At 40.5% G+C, this 20,335-nt stretch overlaps 1 protein-coding gene across 1 annotated transcript in view; it reads right to left on the bottom strand.

Annotated features, from left to right (window-relative positions):
* adipor2 (adiponectin receptor 2) overlaps positions 1–20,335 on the bottom strand; it is a 36,422-nt gene that overhangs the window by 13,348 nt on the left and 2,739 nt on the right. The window contains exon 2 of the mRNA XM_039791942.1: positions 3,251–3,514. Coding sequence (XP_039647876.1) covers positions 3,251–3,325 — 75 coding nt within the window. The 5' untranslated portion in view covers positions 3,326–3,514. The remainder of the gene's footprint in view (positions 1–3,250; positions 3,515–20,335) is intronic.

Genomic DNA, 20,335 nt, shown 5'->3' with positions numbered 1-20,335 from the left:
AAACAGACAGTGTGCTCAGGCTGCCACAATACAAACTGATCTCTCTGTTCTTGCCCATGATGACCAAAAGGAGGGCATGAAAAATTGCAACAAAACAACTGATTTTCATCAAACTGTTCACAGTTGGAGGGCTTAAATCATAGATCTTCATTTTTATAAAGCCACTTCAAAGTTGTTTTTTCTTGTGTGATTGGTAAGGAGAATGGATGCCAAACTGGGGCTAGGTATCTCCTGCAGTGCTGGGAGATTTTAAAAGCCAATGCAACGTGTGATCTTAGTTGCTTTCCGAGGGATTTTTGAAGTCGGCTTGTTTGTGTAGGGTGTCAAACTACTTCTAAACTATCCCTTATTGATTTAATTCATTACATCTAGACAAAGAACAAAGGCCTGGATTAGAGAGAGGAAATCTGTTAAAAACTAAAATTGCTTATTTCTTTAAGATATTTTAATGACTATGTCAACATTTTGGGGAAATATGATTATTCGCTTTCTTGCCTGGACTTAGATAAAAAAAAGATTGATACCACTCTCATGTCAGTTTATTCCCCAAAAACAATGACAATCACTGCAATCTCCCTACAATGTCAGAGGGTTTAACGCATTATGATAACATAAATGCTAGAATAACTTTGATGACGAGTACAATAAGAGGAAGTCAAACTGGATGTCAGATCCATCTGAGGCTGGGCATTGATGCATGAAAGCAATAAATAAAAAAAACATTGGCACAAAGAGAGGATGTTCAGACGACTCAAAGGTCCAAAATCTCAAGAATTGTTCACTGGTATTTGTTCACTGTTTATTGTGTGTACTGTGAAATAAAATTCCACAGCTGAGTGTACAGTATGTGCCGAGTAGTTTAGTCATAGTTTAAGGTGCACGTTTACAGAGAAGCATCTGTTGTTTCTGTATTGCGTAAACAACAGAGTAGTCTACTCACTCTCTGGTAAAACTCCTTTAAAAAAAAGCGAGATTACATTATCCAACTTTACTGAGTTCTTTGGCTATCTTTAGAACTCAGCAGGATCGGTTCTCCACTCTCCTGAAAAATCTAATTGTCATTACTTGTATTAGCACAAACTTTCAACTGAAACTGACTCGCCTAAAGCTCATGCCATCTAAAATTCCTCCATGTCTTAATTACCTAAATCGAATTAAACAATCAATAAAAGACACTCGATTGAACGTTACAGACATTGAAAGTTTGGCATTTATAGATCTCCAATGCAGATATAAACTGAATAGTGTTTTAGAGTGTTAGTTTTAGAGGCATCACTATGACACGTTTTGACTGCAACATTCTGAAACAATCCTGAGCACCAGATTCCCATATCAAATATTAGGATGAGATTGTTGGCAGTTACGGCTATTGTTTCGATAAGATGTCATGGGGACAAGTTCAAAAGGGTCTGAAAAACAGGACATTTGAAAGTTTAATAGTTGTGTTTTTTAACAACAAAAATACATTTTTGAAAGAAGAAATATAAAAAAATATAAAAATGTTTAGACAAAAAACAAAGCTCAAACTTCCAAAATAAGATACCTAGAGACATCCCATCCAATCTGGTGGCAAACAGGATGTGGGATGCCAACCCCAACCACACACGCACATAAACATTTCTAGACGCACACTAACACCTACCAAAAATGCTGAAAGATTCAAAGGGCGGCCTGTGGGGTGTTAAGACAGCCTGTCCTCGCTGATTGGGGCAAGGGGCCCATAGTGTCCTCTCAGGTGTCCGTGTTGTGTTACAGCAGGTAAAAAGGACACACGCGAGCAGACACAATACACTCACGCGAACACTATTGTGTTTCAGCTCAATGGCTGTATACGAATAGTCTTTCACACTGAACAACAGACCGGCAGCTGGCACATTTGTTTGATCAGTTCAATAGGTTGCCCTCATGGAATGCTAATCACACAGATTTAGTTTGTTTTCCTGCCAGGAAGACGTCTATCTATCTATCTATCTATCTATCTATCTATCATAGATAGATAGATAGATAGATAGATAGATAGATATAGAACATTCAATATCCACATCACTTTAGACTTGGAGTGGAACTAAAACCAAACATCAGGCGAAGCTGAGCCAACCCTTATCATAATGCACTGTTAATTACTATAGCACAGAATGACTCACCGTCAAGTTTGAAAAAGCGTTGAAGGTGGTGAGGGTGTCGATAATAAGTGGAGGTGACGGAGGTTAAAAAACCTGCTGGTAAAACCTAAGAAGCTGACCACAAAATGCTCGATTCTCCTTCAGCAACTATTTCTGAGGTACCCCTGAGCAAGGCACTCAACACCCGGATGCTCTGGTTATGGTGCTCGGTTATAGTAGTAGAATGTCTATAAAGTTTGTGTTAGTTTCTAACTTTTATCTGTACACTGTTGGTAGACTGAGCTGTCTTCTCCTCTGTTAATGACATAACTTGTACTGCTCTTTTTACTGTATGTACTTTCATATAATCAAGTTGTAATGCTTGTTTTCAGGGTAGTCATGAGTACATTATTTCTGCTTAATTGCTGTTAACTGGAAGTGTAATAATGTGTCCCTTTATAACTCTTGCATCTTGCACTATGTTTCACATACTTGTATTCCTGTCTCAACACTCAAGGCTCTAAGGATAATTCACCCACCAAAGACTGGCATGTTGTCCCAAAACCTTCCTGAACCAACTTTAAATCTAAATCTGTTCATAACTTTAAAATGCTTCTTTTCAAAGTGAGGTAATATTATCTTCTAATGTTAAATTACTCATGTGTTCAATCTACTTTTTGATCTGTGGAAACATATTAGGTCTTCAAAGAGAAAACATGTCACGTACACAAACAAAGGCAGCAGACTGGTACTACATGTGTATCACAGGCCGCTTTGCAAATATACTAATGTAAAAGGAGAAAAGCAAAATCAATTCCCATTCATGCAACTGTCAAGACGTGTTGATTCCGATTAATTTGGGGAAAACTCCAGTAGATGTTTATGCTTCTGTTATTATACTGAAAGACTTTGCTGGTCAGCATCATTTACAGAATATTGTACTTCCCTGCTAACAACACCTATTCAATTATTCATGTATGTGAGGGTGTGTGTTTTAGTGAGATAGTTTTTCTATGTGACCAGTCGACCCATACCGCGCCACATGGCACTGACCAACCAGATGACAGCATATGTGTGTGTGTGTGTGTGTGTGTGTGTGTGTGTGTGTGTGTGTGTGTGTGTGTGTGTGTGTGTGTTTGGATACTCACCGCATTGTGTGAGGGGCACTGTGCGGTGCTTGGAGAACCTGAGATGGGCGTGTCTGCTCTCTCCCGGGGACTCATGGGATCTGTAGGCGTGCTATCTGTTGCATGTTCAATGAGGTTTGAAGTTCTGTGTCGCAGCACGAAGGCTGGGCCCTCGGCCCCACTCGTCTCTCCTCTGTCCAGCTTGAAACGCTGGACTGGCCTCCACAGACAGAAGATTTAATAGATGAAGATGACTAAATCCAGTCTTTGGATCTTCACTCAGAACTTTATGGCAGAAATGAGATAGGTAGAAACAGAGCAAGCAAGAGAATGGAAAAAAAAAAAACTTTAGTATCCATGATTTAGTTTAACCTCAAATCCAACTAACAAACTAAACAAACACGACAAAACAGAGTAAAAAAATCCAGACATTGTAACAGTTAAAACACCATAGTTTTTAAAGTTATTAAAGTTATTAAATTAATAAGATAATACTGTGTTGCAGTTTCCTAAACAATAAAAAATGCAAGCCCATAATATAACTAATAAATGTCAAACATGGCTTTAAACCTGAGCAATTATACACAGTTACAATTTGGATTATAGTATATATATATCACAGTCAAAGCATTAGGAAGTCTTCTATTTGGGCCAGACTGACACCAACGGTATCATATTAAAATGTAAACAACAGTAAACAACAGTCAAAATGGATTCTCGTAAATGGAGTAGAAACGAAACACGCTGTCTGATTTCCATTTGGGTAACTGGAAGATTCATATTGCAACCGGGCAATTTATGAGATTTCAAAAAAGCTGGTAGGGGGTGGTTACAGTCCAGTATGGCAGCAATGCCAAAATTAAATCATACACCTCAAGAATGCTTCCAGAAGGGCCGGCCTCTAGCTCACCCAGTAAGAGATTTGCGCGTATCATATAGGATGATGCCTTTGCAGGGGCCCGGGTTCGACTCCGACCTGCGGCCCTTTGCTGCGTGTCATCCCCTATCTTTCTCTCCCGCTTTCCTGTCACTATTGTCACTGTCACTGTCACTATTGAATAAAGGGAAAAGCCCCAAAAAATTATCTTAAAAATAAAAAAATTATAATAAAAAAAAATAAGAATGCTTCCAGAAAAGCCAAGAAATCTGTTAGGGACAGGATAAGCTGTTCCTTTTTGCGAGAGACGCATGTGGATTCTAATTCCAGGTGTGAACTGAAATACTTGTGATCAGATCACCCAAGATGCATGTTAATGTCAGGTCTGAACAGGCCTACAAATATGATAGTGGAGGCATAATCTAATAGTTAAAAGGTTGAAGCTCAATCCTCTTAGAAGACAAACAATCCTGTAGATGTATCGTTGTCTGCACAGCACTACAGTTCACTCAAAGCAGGTCTGCATTAGAGATAAGATGATGTTGGTTGTTTTGCTTTATCTCGGTTACTTCAAAAAGTTACCCGTGGTATCAAGGCATTAAAATAATAGATCTACTAACACTGGCAGCCAATTAGGTGCTGCCAACTTTCTGTCATTGTGAGTTGCTTAGCGACAAGCTGTCCAACACAGGAACAAGTGACTCACACACAGGAAGTAGATGTGTTTAATGTTGAGAATTGAAGAGTTGAGTATTCCCTTTTTTTCTTCATCGTTCTCTAACCACGTCACAGTTTGTATTCTGCTTTACAGGGAAATGTAACAATATCACTTCATTTAAAATGAACTAGAGCAGTGCCCGTTTGGAGTGCATGCCAGTTCAGAAGCATTGCTTGGTTCTTAGTATTTTTTTCCCCCAGAACTTTATCTAAACTATAAGCACGGTTCAATCAGTCGCGGCTCAGCTACGGCTCATTTAGAGATTTGGCGTGTCCCCTTATTTTCGTCTAGCCGTCACACATCCAGGTAATCCCAACGTTAAGTCTTATCCAGCACCTGTTATATGATATGCTACTCTCTGATAGAGTTGATCGGTTGCAACACAGCAACTATACAGCTATAAACACGCACACTCTCTCACACTCTCTCTCTCACACACACACACACACACGTTATTTCCAAACATGTGAGGACATGTGTACCTGGCCTAAACCCATTTTATATCTGCATGTTTTTACAGCAGCTTGTTTCCAAACACTCACTTGCACAGCCGAAGCTTGAATATGCTTAATGTACCGTAAATGATGACAACTGCAGCTGCACATTTATATCAGCATGTCTTACACTGCTGAGATCTGTTTGTTCTCTTTGGCACAGCGCTCCAGAGGGGCCAAGTCAATGTGAACAATCCCCCCAAGCACTGGACCACTTCATTTAAACCATCTCCCTGTGCTACCACAAACATACATTAGTAGATTATACACTCGGGGGGGGGGGTGGGGGGGGCAACACAAAGGCATGCCCATACACACCTGTACACTTACTTGTAAACATACACACACAGACTGCTAAAGACATAATTTGTAATAGGCTGATGAAAGCATGTAGAGAGCAAAAGAGCTGCAATGGATCTAAAGTAAAGGACAAGGTAACACACTGCTACAAAATATTGAACTGCACATAAACTACATCGCTTTCATTAACCAAATGTTAAAGTTCTTATCTTGCTTAGAATGAAAGCACAAGTAACCACAAGTGATTGCTTTTGTACCTCTTCTGCTGTACTGGATCACATTAAATCATAGAGCCTAGAGAGTCGAAGGTGACAGAAAGTTGGCTTCTTTGCATTACTCCTACTCGGCACCTGACTGTCTCACCATGCATAAAGCATCAGTTTGAAATAGCTTTGTTCTTCCATCCAGATTATAGTTTGACACAAGCCAGCATCAAATCTGTTTTGAAAAAAGCACAATTTTTGGATGTGCAAAATACTGGCTTAGTGTGAGTGGAAGGCTGAAACAGAGAGGATACAGTGTATTTTCATATGTAGTCACCTGTGTGGACATGAAACTGACTTTGCAGGACAACGTACACTCACCTAAAAGGATTATTAGGAACACCATACTAATACTGTGATTGACCACCTTTCACCTTCAGAACTGTCTTAATTCTTGGTGACACTGATTCAACAAGGTGCTGGAAGCATTCTCTAGAAATATTGGCCCATATTGAGAGGATAGCATCTTGCAGTTGATGGAGATTTGTGGGATGCACATCCAGGGCACGAAGCTCCTGTTCCACCACATCCCAAAGATGTTCTATTGGGTTGAGATCTGGTGACTGTGGGGGCCATTTTAGTACAGTGAACTCATTGTCACGTTCAAGAAACCAATTTGAAATGATTCGAGCTTTGTGACATGGTGCATTATCCCGCTGGAAGTAGCCATCAGAGGATGGGTACATGGTGGTCATAAAGGGATGGACATGGTCAGAAACAATGTTCAGGTAGGCTGTGGCATTTAAACAATGCCCAATTGGTACTAAGGGGCCTAAAGTGTGCCGAGAAAACATTCCCCACACCATTACACCACCACCACCAGCCTCCACAGTGGTAACAAGGCATGATGGATCCATGTTCTCATTCTGTTTACACCAAATTCTGACTCTACCATCTGAATGTCTCAACAGAAATCGAGACTCATCAGACCAGGCAAAATTTTTCCAGTCTTCAACTGTCCAATTTTGGTGAACTTGTGCAAATTGTAGCCTCATTTTCCTATTTTTAGTGGAGATGAGTTGTACCCGGTGGGGTCTTCTGCTGGTTTAGCCAATCCGCCTCAAGGTTGTGGCTTCACAAATGCTTTGCTGCATACCTCAGTTGTAACGAGTGGTTATTTGAGTCAAAGTTGATCTTCTATCAGCTGGAATCAGTCTGCCCATTCTCCTCTGACCTCTAGCATCAACAAGGCATTTTCGCCCCCCAGGACTGCAGCATCCTGGATGTTTTTCCTTTTTCAGACCATTCTTTGTAAACCCTAGAAATGGTTGTGCGTGAAAATCCCAATAACTGAGCAAATTGGGAATTACTCAAACCAGCCCGTCTGGCACCAACGACCATGCCACACTTAAAGTTGCTTAGATCACCTTTCTTTCCCATTCTGACATTCAGTTTGGAGTTCAGGAGATTGTCTAGACCTGGACCACACCCCTAAATGCATTGAAGCAGCTGCCAGGTGATTGGTTGATTAGATAATTGCATTAACGAGAAATCTTACAGGTGTTCCTAATAATCTTTAAGGTGAGTGTACATAAATAATATACCCACAAATACTGTATAAGGACAATGTATAAGAGCCAAACTCATAAATATTCTATAATGATAATTTACATGGCCCTACAACCTTAAGCGGTCCCAAAACTAAAAATAACTAGATGTTAGGAAACCGACATTATTCTGACATTGGTTATTTACTTGCTTTAATGATATTACCCTGTGCACTTCCATGAGGTACAATTGTTTACTTAAAGTTAGAATAAAAAAAAAAAAACTGTGGGATTGACCTGAGAAGTTGACGAAGCTTCTGTTCACCTGTAGCTAACACTAATTACAGATACTGTAACACAGAATGCATCTGTGCGGATTACATTTTTTTACTTCTCAAGCGCCTTTAATACCATTCAGCCTCAACTGTTAGGAGAGAAGATGGGAAAGATGAAGGTGGATCCATCACTGGTCCTGTGGGGTTTGGATTATCTATCCCTCACCAGGGATCCAGTTGGTGGCTGTTACGAACCCTCCCTTTTCTGCCTGCTGTTGGCTTCTTTGGCTTGATTGGCTGAGCTGGCAGTTTGGGAGGGCTTGTTACTTGATTGGTGGACACCTGGGTAGGCCTCAACCAAGACTATTTATACAAGTCATGTTTGATTGTTCTGGGTCTTCATTCTCCTGCTCCTAGGTTCCACATCTCCTGGTTTGGGTGTGGTTTGTTTCTTTTGTTGCAGTTGTCATTTGCAATATATCTTTCACTCACACATACACCGCTTACACTACTGATAACACTGATTCCACATCTGTTTTGATTCTTTTATTAATAGTAGTTACTTTATGTTGCAATAAACACTTTATTGGCATTTTAACCTGTTTGGTCTCCCCTCTTTTGTCACATGCATTGAGTCGGTTTGTGACAAGTGGGGGCTTGTCTTAAAGTGTTAGGAGTGAATTAGTTTATGTCTAATTTAGCCTAAATTGTAAGTTGGCCTAGAGTACCTTTGTCAGTTGTTTTGAGGGGAAATCCAGGTTTTTAGTGCCAGTTAGCTTTGTTTAGTGGAAGTTTGTAGGAGCTATGTATGGATATCTTGGAGTTGTATATTTGATTGGGGCTTCAAGGAGGGATTAATCAGGAGTGTTTGGTGTTTTGTGCAGGAGTACCTCTTCCCCTGTTAGGCTTGGCAGCGAGTACTCCTATGGTACTCGTGGTGTTGCTTTAGGTGGCGGTGAAGGTGGGTAGAGCTATTAGCTCGGGAGCATCTCCGTGGCTGTGAGAGGGTCGCCAGTTTTTCTGGTTGCTTTTTTCACACCACTGGTTTAGAGTGCATAAGTACCCCCCACCATTAACTGCACGAAGACTAGGGCTGAGTTAGTTAGCTAGCTTAAATGGTTGTGGTAAGTTAGGTAGGGGTGAGGCTCCTGTTTTAGTGTTACTCTTGATTAGTTTTTTTTCCCCCTTTTTGTCCCAATCAAGGTTTGTGTAGCTGGTGAGAATGACTTCTTTCATAGATAATTTTGTTCAAAATCCTTCAGAGTCTCTTTTGGAGCAATGCACAAAAGATCAGTTGTTGAAGATTGCAGAGCACTATGGGGTTGAAGTTGTGGATAAGAAGCTAAAGGAGAGTGTTTAAAGTATTTGTTTAAAGGAAGGTTTGTTTGAGAAGGGGTCCAGTGGTTAGTCTGGTTGCTGGCGTAGGGACTTTGACGTTGGAGCAGCAGAAGGAGTTGTTGGAGTTGCAGCTTAGGCAGCAGGTGGAGTTGGAGACGTTGAGATTTGACAAGGAGATACAGCTTCAGACCATGAAGCACACAACTGAGCGTACAAGGTTGGGGGTGCAACAGTATCAGTTACAGTTGGTGAAGGATGGTAAGCTATCAGACGTGTCAGGTATTGGTGGTCACAAAGTAAGGGGCAGGAGTACTCAGTTTGATTTGGTTAATAATCTTCGCTTGGTTCCTAAATTCAGTGAGTTGGATCCGGACATGTTTTTTTCTCTGTTTGAGAGTATCGCAGATGCTAGGGATTGGCCAGATGCAGACAAAACGGTGTTGTTGCAGTGTGTTCTGACTGGTAAGGCACAAATGGCCTACTCGGCTTTGAATGATGCCAATTGTAGGGACTATGAGACTGTAAAGTCTGCAGTGTTGAAAGTCTATGAACTTGTCCCTGAGGCTTATCGTCAGCGGTTCCGTTCTGGAGGTAAGCTTGACGATCAAACTTACATGGAATTTGTTCGTGACTTGATATCGCTGTTTGAGCGCTGGTGTACAGCATCTAAGGTTGACACTTTTGAGGGTCTTTGCGATCTGCTTATCTTGGAACAGCTAAAAGACTCAGTTCCTGGGAGTGTTGCTATACATTTATTAATGAGCGTAAAGTACGGACACCCAGGGAGGCTGCTATATTGGCGGATGAATATGTGTTGACCCACAAAAATGTTTTTGGAAGTACTGCCGATGGTCGCCAGGAGATTGACCGTTATCGTGGTCAGGAAAAGTCAATGTTAACAAGTGACACACTGCCCTATAGGTCAGAGTATGGTGGGTGGAGTGTTCCAGTTGAATCTGACGCTTGCAGGTACTGTCGGGAGAAGGGGCACTGGAGAAAGGATTGTCCACTGCTGAGAAGAAAGTTTTCCGGCCAGGTGAAGCCTGTTGTCATGGCTGTTTCAGGCATTGCATCTGTGACCTCGAAGGCAGATTTTTCAGCCTTCATCTCAGAGGGGTTTGTCTCACTGGTGGGAAGTGCTGTGCAGGTTCCCATTACGATTTTAAGAGATACCGGTGCGTTAGATTCTTTTATTCTTGAGTCTGTGCTCCCATTTTCTTCCAAAACTGATACTGGTGATGGTGTGATCTCTCTTGGTATGGGAATGGTTCCTTTCTCTGTTCCTTTACACTTAGTATCTCTTAGTTGTGGTCTTGTCCAGGGGGAGGTGTCAGTCGGCATCCGGCCTCAGTTGCCTGTTGAGGGTGTTCATATGATTCTGGGGAATGATTTGGCTGGGGATAAAGTGTGGGCTGTCGGGGTGCCTGATGTTGGGAAGCTGCCAGTTGGTTCCTCTGTTGTAGCACACTCAGTGAGGCCACAGGACTCTAATGACATTTTTCCTAAGCCACTTGTCGTCGAAGGCCACGACGTGGATTTGAAGAGGATCATAGCACGGGACGTGGCAGATAACCCTGACATCCTCGCTAACGTTAAGAAAGTTTTTGTCAGCGGTGTGAGGGACCACATTGAGGGGGACAACCTGACAAAGTACTTCTCTGGATTCGGCGTGGTGGAGGAGGCTGTGATCATCTCTGACAAGCAGACCGGCAGGAAGAGGGGCTTTGGTTTTCTCTTCTTCAAGGACACAGACTCAGCCACCAAAGCGGTGCTGACAAGGTACCACGTCATCAATGGGAACACGGTGGAGGTGAAGAAAGCTTTGACAAGGCAGGAGATGTCCACCGGTGGCTGCCAAAGAGGGCGCAGAAGGGGGACGCAAGGTTCTGGTGGGGGATATGGGGGATACGACCAGGGAGGATATCCCAACCAGAGACTGAGGCGGTCGTTTTTGCAGCCGTATGATTTGGATATTGGTCATATAAAAGGGTTTGACCAATGTCATCGCAGGCGCGCTGTCTCGCGCACCCGTAGATCCTTAGTTTCATGTTCATAATTGTTCTATTTTCTGAGTTATCCCCTATTTCCTCTGTTTTTCTTTGCCTGTAGTATCCAGGGTTGCTGGATCTTGGAGACAGATGGACTGTTTTGGGGGAAGTAACCAGAAGGAGTAGTATTTCCATGGGACTATGGGTAATGTATTGACCTTTTTTAGTTAATTTGTCTTCAAACATAACCAAAGTGTATTGATGATTATTGTGTAAAGACCGTACAGGAGATAGGCTTAGTGTTTACGATTGACGTGGTTCTTAAAGGAACCCCGTTCTTATGGAGGGGGATGTTACGAACCCTCCCTTTTCTGCCTGCTGTTGGCTTCTTTGGCTTGATTGGCTGAGCTGGCAGTTTGGGAGGGTTCGTTACTTGATTGGTGGACACCTGGGTAGGCCTCAACCAAGACTATTTATACAAGTCATGTTTGATTGTTCTGGGTCTTCATTATCCTGCTCCTAGGTTCCACATCTCCTGGTTTGGGTTTGGTTTGTTTCTTTTGTTGCAGTTGTCATTTGCAATATATCTTTCACTCACACATACACCGCTTACACTACTGATAACACTGATTCCACATCTGTTTTGATTCTTTTGTTAAAAGTAGTTACTTTATGTTGCAATAAACACTTTATTGGCATTTTAACCCTCTTTTGTCACATGCATTGAGTCGGTTTGTGACAGTGGCCAACCACAGGTACCTTGGTGTGCAGCTTGACAGCAAGCTGGACTGGAAGAGCCATATGGAGGTGGTGTACTGTAAGGGGCAAAGCAGACTATTTTTTAAGGAGGCTAAGGTCATTTAATATCTGCCAACCCTTGCTCTACAGTGTCTATCACACAGTGGTGGCCATTGCTCTGTTTTTTGCTGTGGCCTGTTGGGGACACGGCGTCCGCACAGCTTATAGAAACAGAGTGGACAAGCTCATCAAGAAGGCCGGCTCGGTGGTCGGGGCTGAACTAGAGACGGTCCAGTAGGTGGCAGGGGCCAGAACATTAAATAAACTAGGATCAATACTGACCAACCCTGCACACCCACTCCACCTCCTGAAGGTGATAAACAGCAGCACCTTCAGTCAAAGACTGATGGCACCAATGTGCAAGTCGGAGCGGTATAGGAAGTCCTTCATACCAGCTGCTATACGACTCTATAATGCACAAAAATAAATTTCCTTCATTTATATTTTTGTATTTTAACTTATTGGTATGGATATATTTGAGTAAATGTGTGGTGTTATGTCTGTCTTGAAGCTGCTGTGACACTGTAATTTCCTGCAAAGGATTAATAAAAGGATCTATCTATCTATCTATAGCAGCTTTTTACAGAGAATAGGTGTGTTGTAAGTGAGTGCATACACATGATGTTTTTCCAGTGAACGATAATTATTCTAGCGAAGAAACATCAAACCACAGCTGGTGGTGGTGAAAGAACAAAAAAATGTATTTATAAAAAATTATTAAAAGAGCTACAGGAAAACAGAAAGTTCCATGACCCAATGACATCGACCAACAGTCAAGATCCTGCGAAGAGATTAAAGAAGAAGAAGACTATTTGAGCTGAACTGAGATGGCTGGCCAGTGGGCTAGTTCCCTAATCGAAATCAAACACTTCTACACTCAGAGATTGTCCAATCAATCTCTCCCCTTTTCCTCCCTCCTCTTTCTCCCTAATCGACTATTTTTTTTTAAATTACATTGAAGCTCTTTTTGAGTAACTGCACCCTCATTTTCTTTCATGATGAAAAGTGAGATTTCATGCCGGGCCCTTATTAACTAGGGAATAAGAGGAATAAACTACCTTGGATGGGGTTCTTTTGCAGCTGTAATCGATTCCCAAGATAACAGTCTTGTGGCCTGATTGCCACACAAGAACAAAAAGCTCTCCTGACAATTGAAATAGCTGAGAAGTTTGGTTCTGTGTTGGTATGATAAGAGTCTGGAAGCAGTGGAACAAGAAAAAAAACCATTGATGAGACTTGCGTGGACGGCCACACGTGACCATCTCACTCTGTACACATCTGTACACACATACACAGAGAGAGAGAGAGTATGGCCAGCTTCCTACAGTTTCACAGCTATGTCTTTGCCATTTCTATCTTTAAAAAGTTCACATATTGAGGTGCAGACTAGTGTGAGCATCAAAATGTAAAAACACGTCGCACAAATCTTGTCCACTACACCATGCTTCATTCACCTCACCAAATATTTTCGGCTATTTTGCTTTCATCGGACTTATAGATCACCATAAATACTAAAACAACATGATCACCTCTTAAATAAAAATACTTCTTACAAACTACCACATGTACTCCTTGTGAATACAGAAATTTACAAGAGAAACATAACTGCAAAACATAAAATATTACAACCATCTTTTTAGAATATTCATTAGTAAAAATCTTTTAATGTTGACCCATCCAATCGGTAAAAAAGATTGAATATCCATGTTTTAATACATTTTTTAAAATTCATTTTTCAAAACGTAATATATGCTTAAATGTCTTCCATCTCTTAATATTCGCAGATAATCCTAACTAATATCAAAGCCAATTATGGTTGACCTTAACACATCCACCCCTTAACTAACTCAAAAGATTGTTTACGAAAACCGGAAACAACCTCAGACACCACCCTGATGGAGGCAAGATAGCCAAAACATGTGGTGTGGTCATTAGAGGAAAGTGTACTGGAGAAGAATTCTCTGTCAAAAACACAAAAACCACAACCGCACACACATACACACACTCATGGCCTGCAAGAACCAACTCCACAGTAACAAAACAGGCAGAAAAGAACAGACTGAGATGATAAAAAAAAAAAAGACTGGCCATGAAAAAAGACAAGAGAATTGATTTACACACCCATACCAAATGGGGCTTAAAAGTTTCTGTTCAGAGAGAACAGCTGACACAGAATGTCTGTCGACAACAGGATGCTAAATAACTCATCTATATGTTTCGTGCAGCGTAGCTGTATGATCACAATTTTGGCCTCATAAAAAGCATTGTGAATGTCGTGTATATACACCCTTATTTTTTCCCTATTAAAGTCACTGTATGAGATTCAATTATTTTCCACACTCAACCTCCATGAAACAAACCAATCACACAGACAAGTTTACCATCTGCTGTTTTTCTGCAAGTTATAGCAACTCAGAGAATACTACCAAACTGCCCCAGAGTGACACTTTAACCCCAGGAAGTGTACTGGCATAGAGGATAAAAACAGTAGAGCAGCCTGAGGGAAACAGGCTGGTGATCTTCTGGGTAAACCTGGGTCAAGAAAGGGATTTATCAATTCTCTCTCCTCACTCACAATGTCACTTTTTGGTTGTGTGCTGTCAGCAATATAGTCTTTCAGTACACTCACTAAGTTCCTCTTTTCATTTTTTTTTTTTTTATATTTTATTCTCTTGACATTATAAACCAGCTCTGATGCTACAACAGCAATGTCTTAAATAAACATTATTGTCCAATAACCATGGATGCTATTGTTTTGGCCCAAAGGTCCATACCAGCAATACTGTGGGTGTGTGTTATTCAGCTGACAAAACTATACATGTCTTGCCGTCTGTGATGGCATGTTGTGAATTGGCAATTTTAAAAACCTTAGTAATTTTGTCGTGACACAAAGGACAATATTGATCTTTAAATATTGATGTCAATGATGTGACCCTTGATCAATAAACAATCTCTCACCACAAGTCCACTCTGCTGTCCTCGGTAAGAAAGTGAACAAAATGATCTCCCAAAATGTTTAATTACACACATTCATGGCCAATGCAAGCCATCTTTACGTTGGGTAAACCAGTCAAGAATGTAAACATTTGAGCTGGTATAAATGGCAATGATGTATAATTACATGGAGAATTTGTTATTTTCTTAATCTTTTAACTTTCAATCATCCTGTGATCTTTTATCTTGCAACATCATTGAGTCTAGACTTCAGTTTATACAACACCTGTAATTATTAGCAACCTTTAATTTTAATCCTAAACTGCACTTGGAGATTAATGTTAATTACAAATATATTAACATGCTATGATCAGCATGCTAACAGTCTACACACAAGGTCATTTATTCATGTGCATTATTCCACACAGGCATGAGCATGTGCTGCAGCATTGCCTTATGCTCATTGTCACCATCTTTCTAGTTGTCTCTCTCGTGAACGCAGGCACACGCATGCACGCACGCAGAAGATTGCTGACTTCAGTTCAGTAGTGTGGAATCAGTCATGGAGAACTGTAGAGCTGTGACCAGGTGGCTCCAAAAATCAATCCTGGCAACCGACAGACAACCCCAGCGGGAACTCAGATGAAGAAGAAAAAAAGACTGAAGAGAGAAAAAAAAATAGCGACGACTTAAAACTGAAAAGAAATGTCAATGGAAAATGATTTGTTCTTGTTTTCTTTCTCCTCAAGGAAAAGAGTGAGTGGTGAAGCTGAGTAGCAGCTGTAAAAAAGTGGAAGTGAATTATAAAGAAGCAGAAGTACCCGTTTCTGGATCTTATACTCTGGATCTACGTTAAGGGCCCATCCGTCATGGCTGTGATGTGACAGTTTGTATTATAAAATCCCATATATCACTTTGTGTATATAAATAAGTGTAATATATAATAGAGAAAGAGGGGGGGGGGGGCCTTCAGTAGGTGACCTAAATGATGGTGAATGCTGCCTGAATATGAGGCATTTAGTTTAGGGAGCCAAGGGAGAGAAAACATGTTTTATGAGGAAGTTCACTGCAGACAAAGGCAGTGGACAGAAGTCGGTGAAAGCATTACTGAAAGCAATAGTGCTAACTAAAAGGACAAAGAGAAGGTGAGATGTAAGAAAAAAATGTTAAAGGATGACGGAAGATACGACCCAATAAACCTGATCTGCAGCATCGTCTAGTTTTCAGACATGCGAGGTGTAATGACACATCCAGTTGTAGGCTGTTTGAAGGAAAGCAGTTTTCCTTTACTTTCATTTAGCATCAAACAAATGTAGGACAAAGGTCAAACAGTATAGTACAAATGCTGTGTAAATGTTTTACAACCATAGACTATTCACTGGAGGATTTGAACTAGTTAGGTACCTATTAACTAGCAGCTCTTGGATGCTAAGGAGGCTTTTAATTAGTGCTTTATTAAAGACAGGTGTGATGGAAAGGCCAACAAGTTCAAACAATAACAACAACCAGTCAAATACACACCGTCGGCTGTAACAGGAGTCTCATTAAAGAGATCTAGTATTTCAAGTAAAACCTATTCCGCTTACATTTTTTAATTTTTCGGCTATTTAGTGCACATTATGATAACCACACTGCTTGAGGTTTAACTAAATTGCTCAAATAACATTTGAAACAGAATAGGAAGTGTATTCACTTCCACAGCAATGTTACAAAATCCCTGTTCAAATTCTTTTAGTATTGGCTCCTTGTTCTTGTGTTGTAAATGTTAGTGGCTGTAAAGCAATATGCCCTTTTCCCTACAATGTGTGCTCACTCTCTGAGTCAGAGATGGCCTGTGGCCTGCTATGTCATTATTTCCACGCACGCATAGTGATAGTAGCAATGACAGGATCTAGGCTTATATTGAGTTAATAACAGACATCAACCAAACAGACTAGGGCTGGCCGCGAATATTCAACTGTTAAATTCGTTGAGTAGGTAGTCGGGATTCAGATATTCATTCATTAATTCTATAGAAAAACAGAACCCCCACCCCACCTAAACTTGGGCGTGACAATGAGCTTTTCCATGACATCCCACCTGGTTTTTCTGGTTAGACAGACAGCCACAACAGTCAACAGGAGACAGAGTATGTTAAAACAGGTTACACGGGCCTATCAGCTCAAAATCTGTCAGAACAGGTTTACACTAATCTGTATCTTTTCTTTACTCATCACAGTTTTTTTTCTTAGCAAGTGTTTTCACAACCTGATAGACAGCCAAAAGGCAACAGCTAGGCTTATTGAGCATCTAACACGTTTACTTCAATTTTAACCAGACGTCACTGTGTAATTTAAAGACGCCACGTTGACTGACTTGAATAACCAATGCTCAGTCAACAGCACAGACGCTTAGGGCTCCTGCATACTGCCTGCGTGGCGTGAGCGTGTCAGCTGCGTGTCCATTTTTATTTCGGCTTCCATATTAACAGGTTAGAGCTTGCACAATGTCTGCGTGACACGCACGTCTCAGGCGCAGCCCGCGCCGCACCGAAAACGCGTGCATGTTAGAAATAGCACCGATGCCTATTTTTCACGCAACACGCAAGCGTGGAGGTTTATATGTAATTTTGACACGAATACATTTAATAAATTACATTTTGATGTTTAAAAGTCTCTAGGTTTTGACATAAATGCAGATATAAATGTAATTTAAAAAAAAAATATATATATATATATTTTCAAATATTGCACCTGTCAATACGGAACAAAATATTCTGTAGCCTATTTTGCCGCCAATACAGCCAACGTTGTCTTTGCTGTAATCAAATCAGTATATATTTATGTTTATGGGAAACATACATGTGTACTGACAAGGTTAGCAGCAGCAGCGCCGCGTCAGACACGTTTCTGGTGTGCGAAGACAGAAATGCTGCCACGCAACAGAAACGACACGCTCACGCCACGCAGGCAGTGTGCAGGAGCCCTTAGACCTTAGACAGGGAGCAGAATCTTTTTTTATTACATTATTAACATATAACATTGGTTCAAAAGCCACAAAGATTATATAAGATAACAACTTCCAGTGACAACACATTTCGCACATTGCCCTTTAGTCAAACATACAGCAAAGATCAATACTTGAAAAGTCAAGGTGAGTGTGGGATGGTAGTAGTTGGGTGTGTAGGAGTATTTTAATCAATTTAGGAATGTCTAAGTGTTGGTGAAGACTCTTTTTTTGTCAATATCTTAAGCCCCTGATCTTGCTTACGCAAGGAGGAAAAAAACTAATTGACGTCAATAACTTACTTTTATTAATTTTGTCTTTGTCCCCACAAAGCAACTAAACCAGTACATTATCAGCCCCTGAAGTGAAATAACATCAAACATTTTCGGTTTGCGGAGAGAGAAGAATTACAATTATGAGTTTAGTACTGAATGCTGAATATCAAATATTTATTTGATGAAAAAAGCAGGACCTTAACTAAAAAACAAGACCTTTCAGATGGTAAATTGTTACAATTTTTTTTAACTAAAGTGGGCTACTGTTCATTAACTATTTTGCACAGCTGGAAATCACAATCAAAAAACTTGCATTAGTCACTTGAGTCAAACTCTTCATTTGGTGGTGCAGTTCACTTTACAGTACTTTATGCTGCATGTGTTCCTATGGCAAATGGGTGGTGAATAGGCCTCCCTTTGTATTTGGGGCAGCTTTACAATGATTTAAACCTGCTGTTGGAGACCACATGACTGATTTTACTGTTCAATGGGACTATGTAATCACACTGCACTTAAACATAACCACACACATACTGTACACACCCACCCTACCATGATATTACTGAAAACACACCTTTGATTTTTCTTTCTCCATGCAGCTACACCTCAAACCTAGTCAGTGCAAATAATTAATTACAAGTGTTTGCTTTAACCTTCTTGCAGCTTCACATGGGTGGGGTTTGTTCATAAGAAAATGAATAATTGTCCGTTTTAACATATGAACTCCGATGAATCAGGTCCTGGCCTTGTCCCAGGTTTCCCTTTCTCACATGTAGCACACAGGAGATTTTCCGTCTCAAACGCATTCTCACTTATGGGAAATACTCTTTAGACGAGGGGTGGTGCTGGGTAGAGCGTGCAGGAGGCAGGAGATGACACAGAATACACCGCATCACGGAGACGGTTCATAATTTTGTGATAAACAACAGAGTCTCTTGTCGTTCATTGAATTTGACGATTTCAGAGTCGGCCCTTGCCAACAGAAGTTCCCGAATCTCGTTGTCTGTCCATTTTAGTTGACGTCTTTGTGTAAATCGCCCTTCTTCTTCACCCTCAGATGTTTGTTTTCTTCCGGTTTTGCGCAAGCCGAGAGAAATGCCATCAACATGCCCACTCGCTTGCTGTGAAATCTCACACATTCAGCTCAATCGGAGATTACACAGACTTGTACTAGGGAGCTGGCAGGGCAAACACCATTTGATGTCCAATCCAACTAATTCAGACATTTGCGTTCTTACATACAGCTCTGCCGGGTAATGTGTAGATAATTTCAGGTTTGCGGTGTATGTGTGAAAGGGGCTATACAACTTCCGAGTATTTGCAGGCCAGTTTGGCATGTTCTATTCTATCCTAGTTGCCTTTTTAATCCACATTAACCAACTGACTATTAAAAAACAAAACATGATCAAGAAAGTAACCTTACATAATCTAGAATTTTATAACAATAACATGTCATTTCTGGGTTATCTGTATAAGTGTGTATCCTCTGATTACCACTCAGTCCTGCTACAACAGTGAGTTAGTGATATGGCTGCCAGCAGTCTTATGATGGAAAGATAAACAAAGAGAACCAATGTGACGTGAACCACACAAAACAAACACACACACACACACACACACACACACACACACACACACACACACACACACACACACACACACACACACACACACACACACACCATTGTTCTCTCATTTACAGTATACACAAACAGGCAGCCACGTAGCATAGATACTACCAAGTATACACACACACACACACACACACACACACAGATATGTAAAGTGGTAATATTTTACAATAATTAAATTCCATAAGTAACAGGCTAAAACTAAATGTCCCACAACAAGATATCCCTAAGAAGATATTCATAAATTCATCAGAAGACAAGAGCAAAATACCATTACAGATTACACACACAAGCATGGTCACATGTTAGGTGACATTCATGTGCCCTTCTCCAGAGATGGGCCAATTCATCATAGTCAACGGTTTGGTTTGATATGAAACAAACTAAGACAAACACACAACCTGTGTAACATTCTGTCACACATTTTAAACAGTGCTCTGTCAAATACTTTCCCAAACTCTAACCAAACATACACACAAACACATACATATACATTATATATATATATTATATATATATATAATATATATATATATATATATATATATATATATATATATATATATATATATATATATATCAGGCCATCTATCACTTAAAATGGCAGGTATTATCTTAAAAAAAGTATTCTTGAAAAATCAAATGGCATTTATTGACAATGGCACGAGCCAAACCATGTTCACCAACAAATAAAAAAATAAAAGACCTGATGGTTCCAGAAGAAAGAAGTGCTCCCATCTCTC

The sequence above is a fragment of the Perca fluviatilis genome, chromosome 23, assembly GCF_010015445.1.
Source record: "Perca fluviatilis chromosome 23, GENO_Pfluv_1.0, whole genome shotgun sequence".
NCBI lineage: Eukaryota > Metazoa > Chordata > Actinopteri > Perciformes > Percidae > Perca > Perca fluviatilis.
Note: the sequence above shows the minus strand (reverse complement) of the source record. Positions and strands in the feature narration are given on the sequence as shown.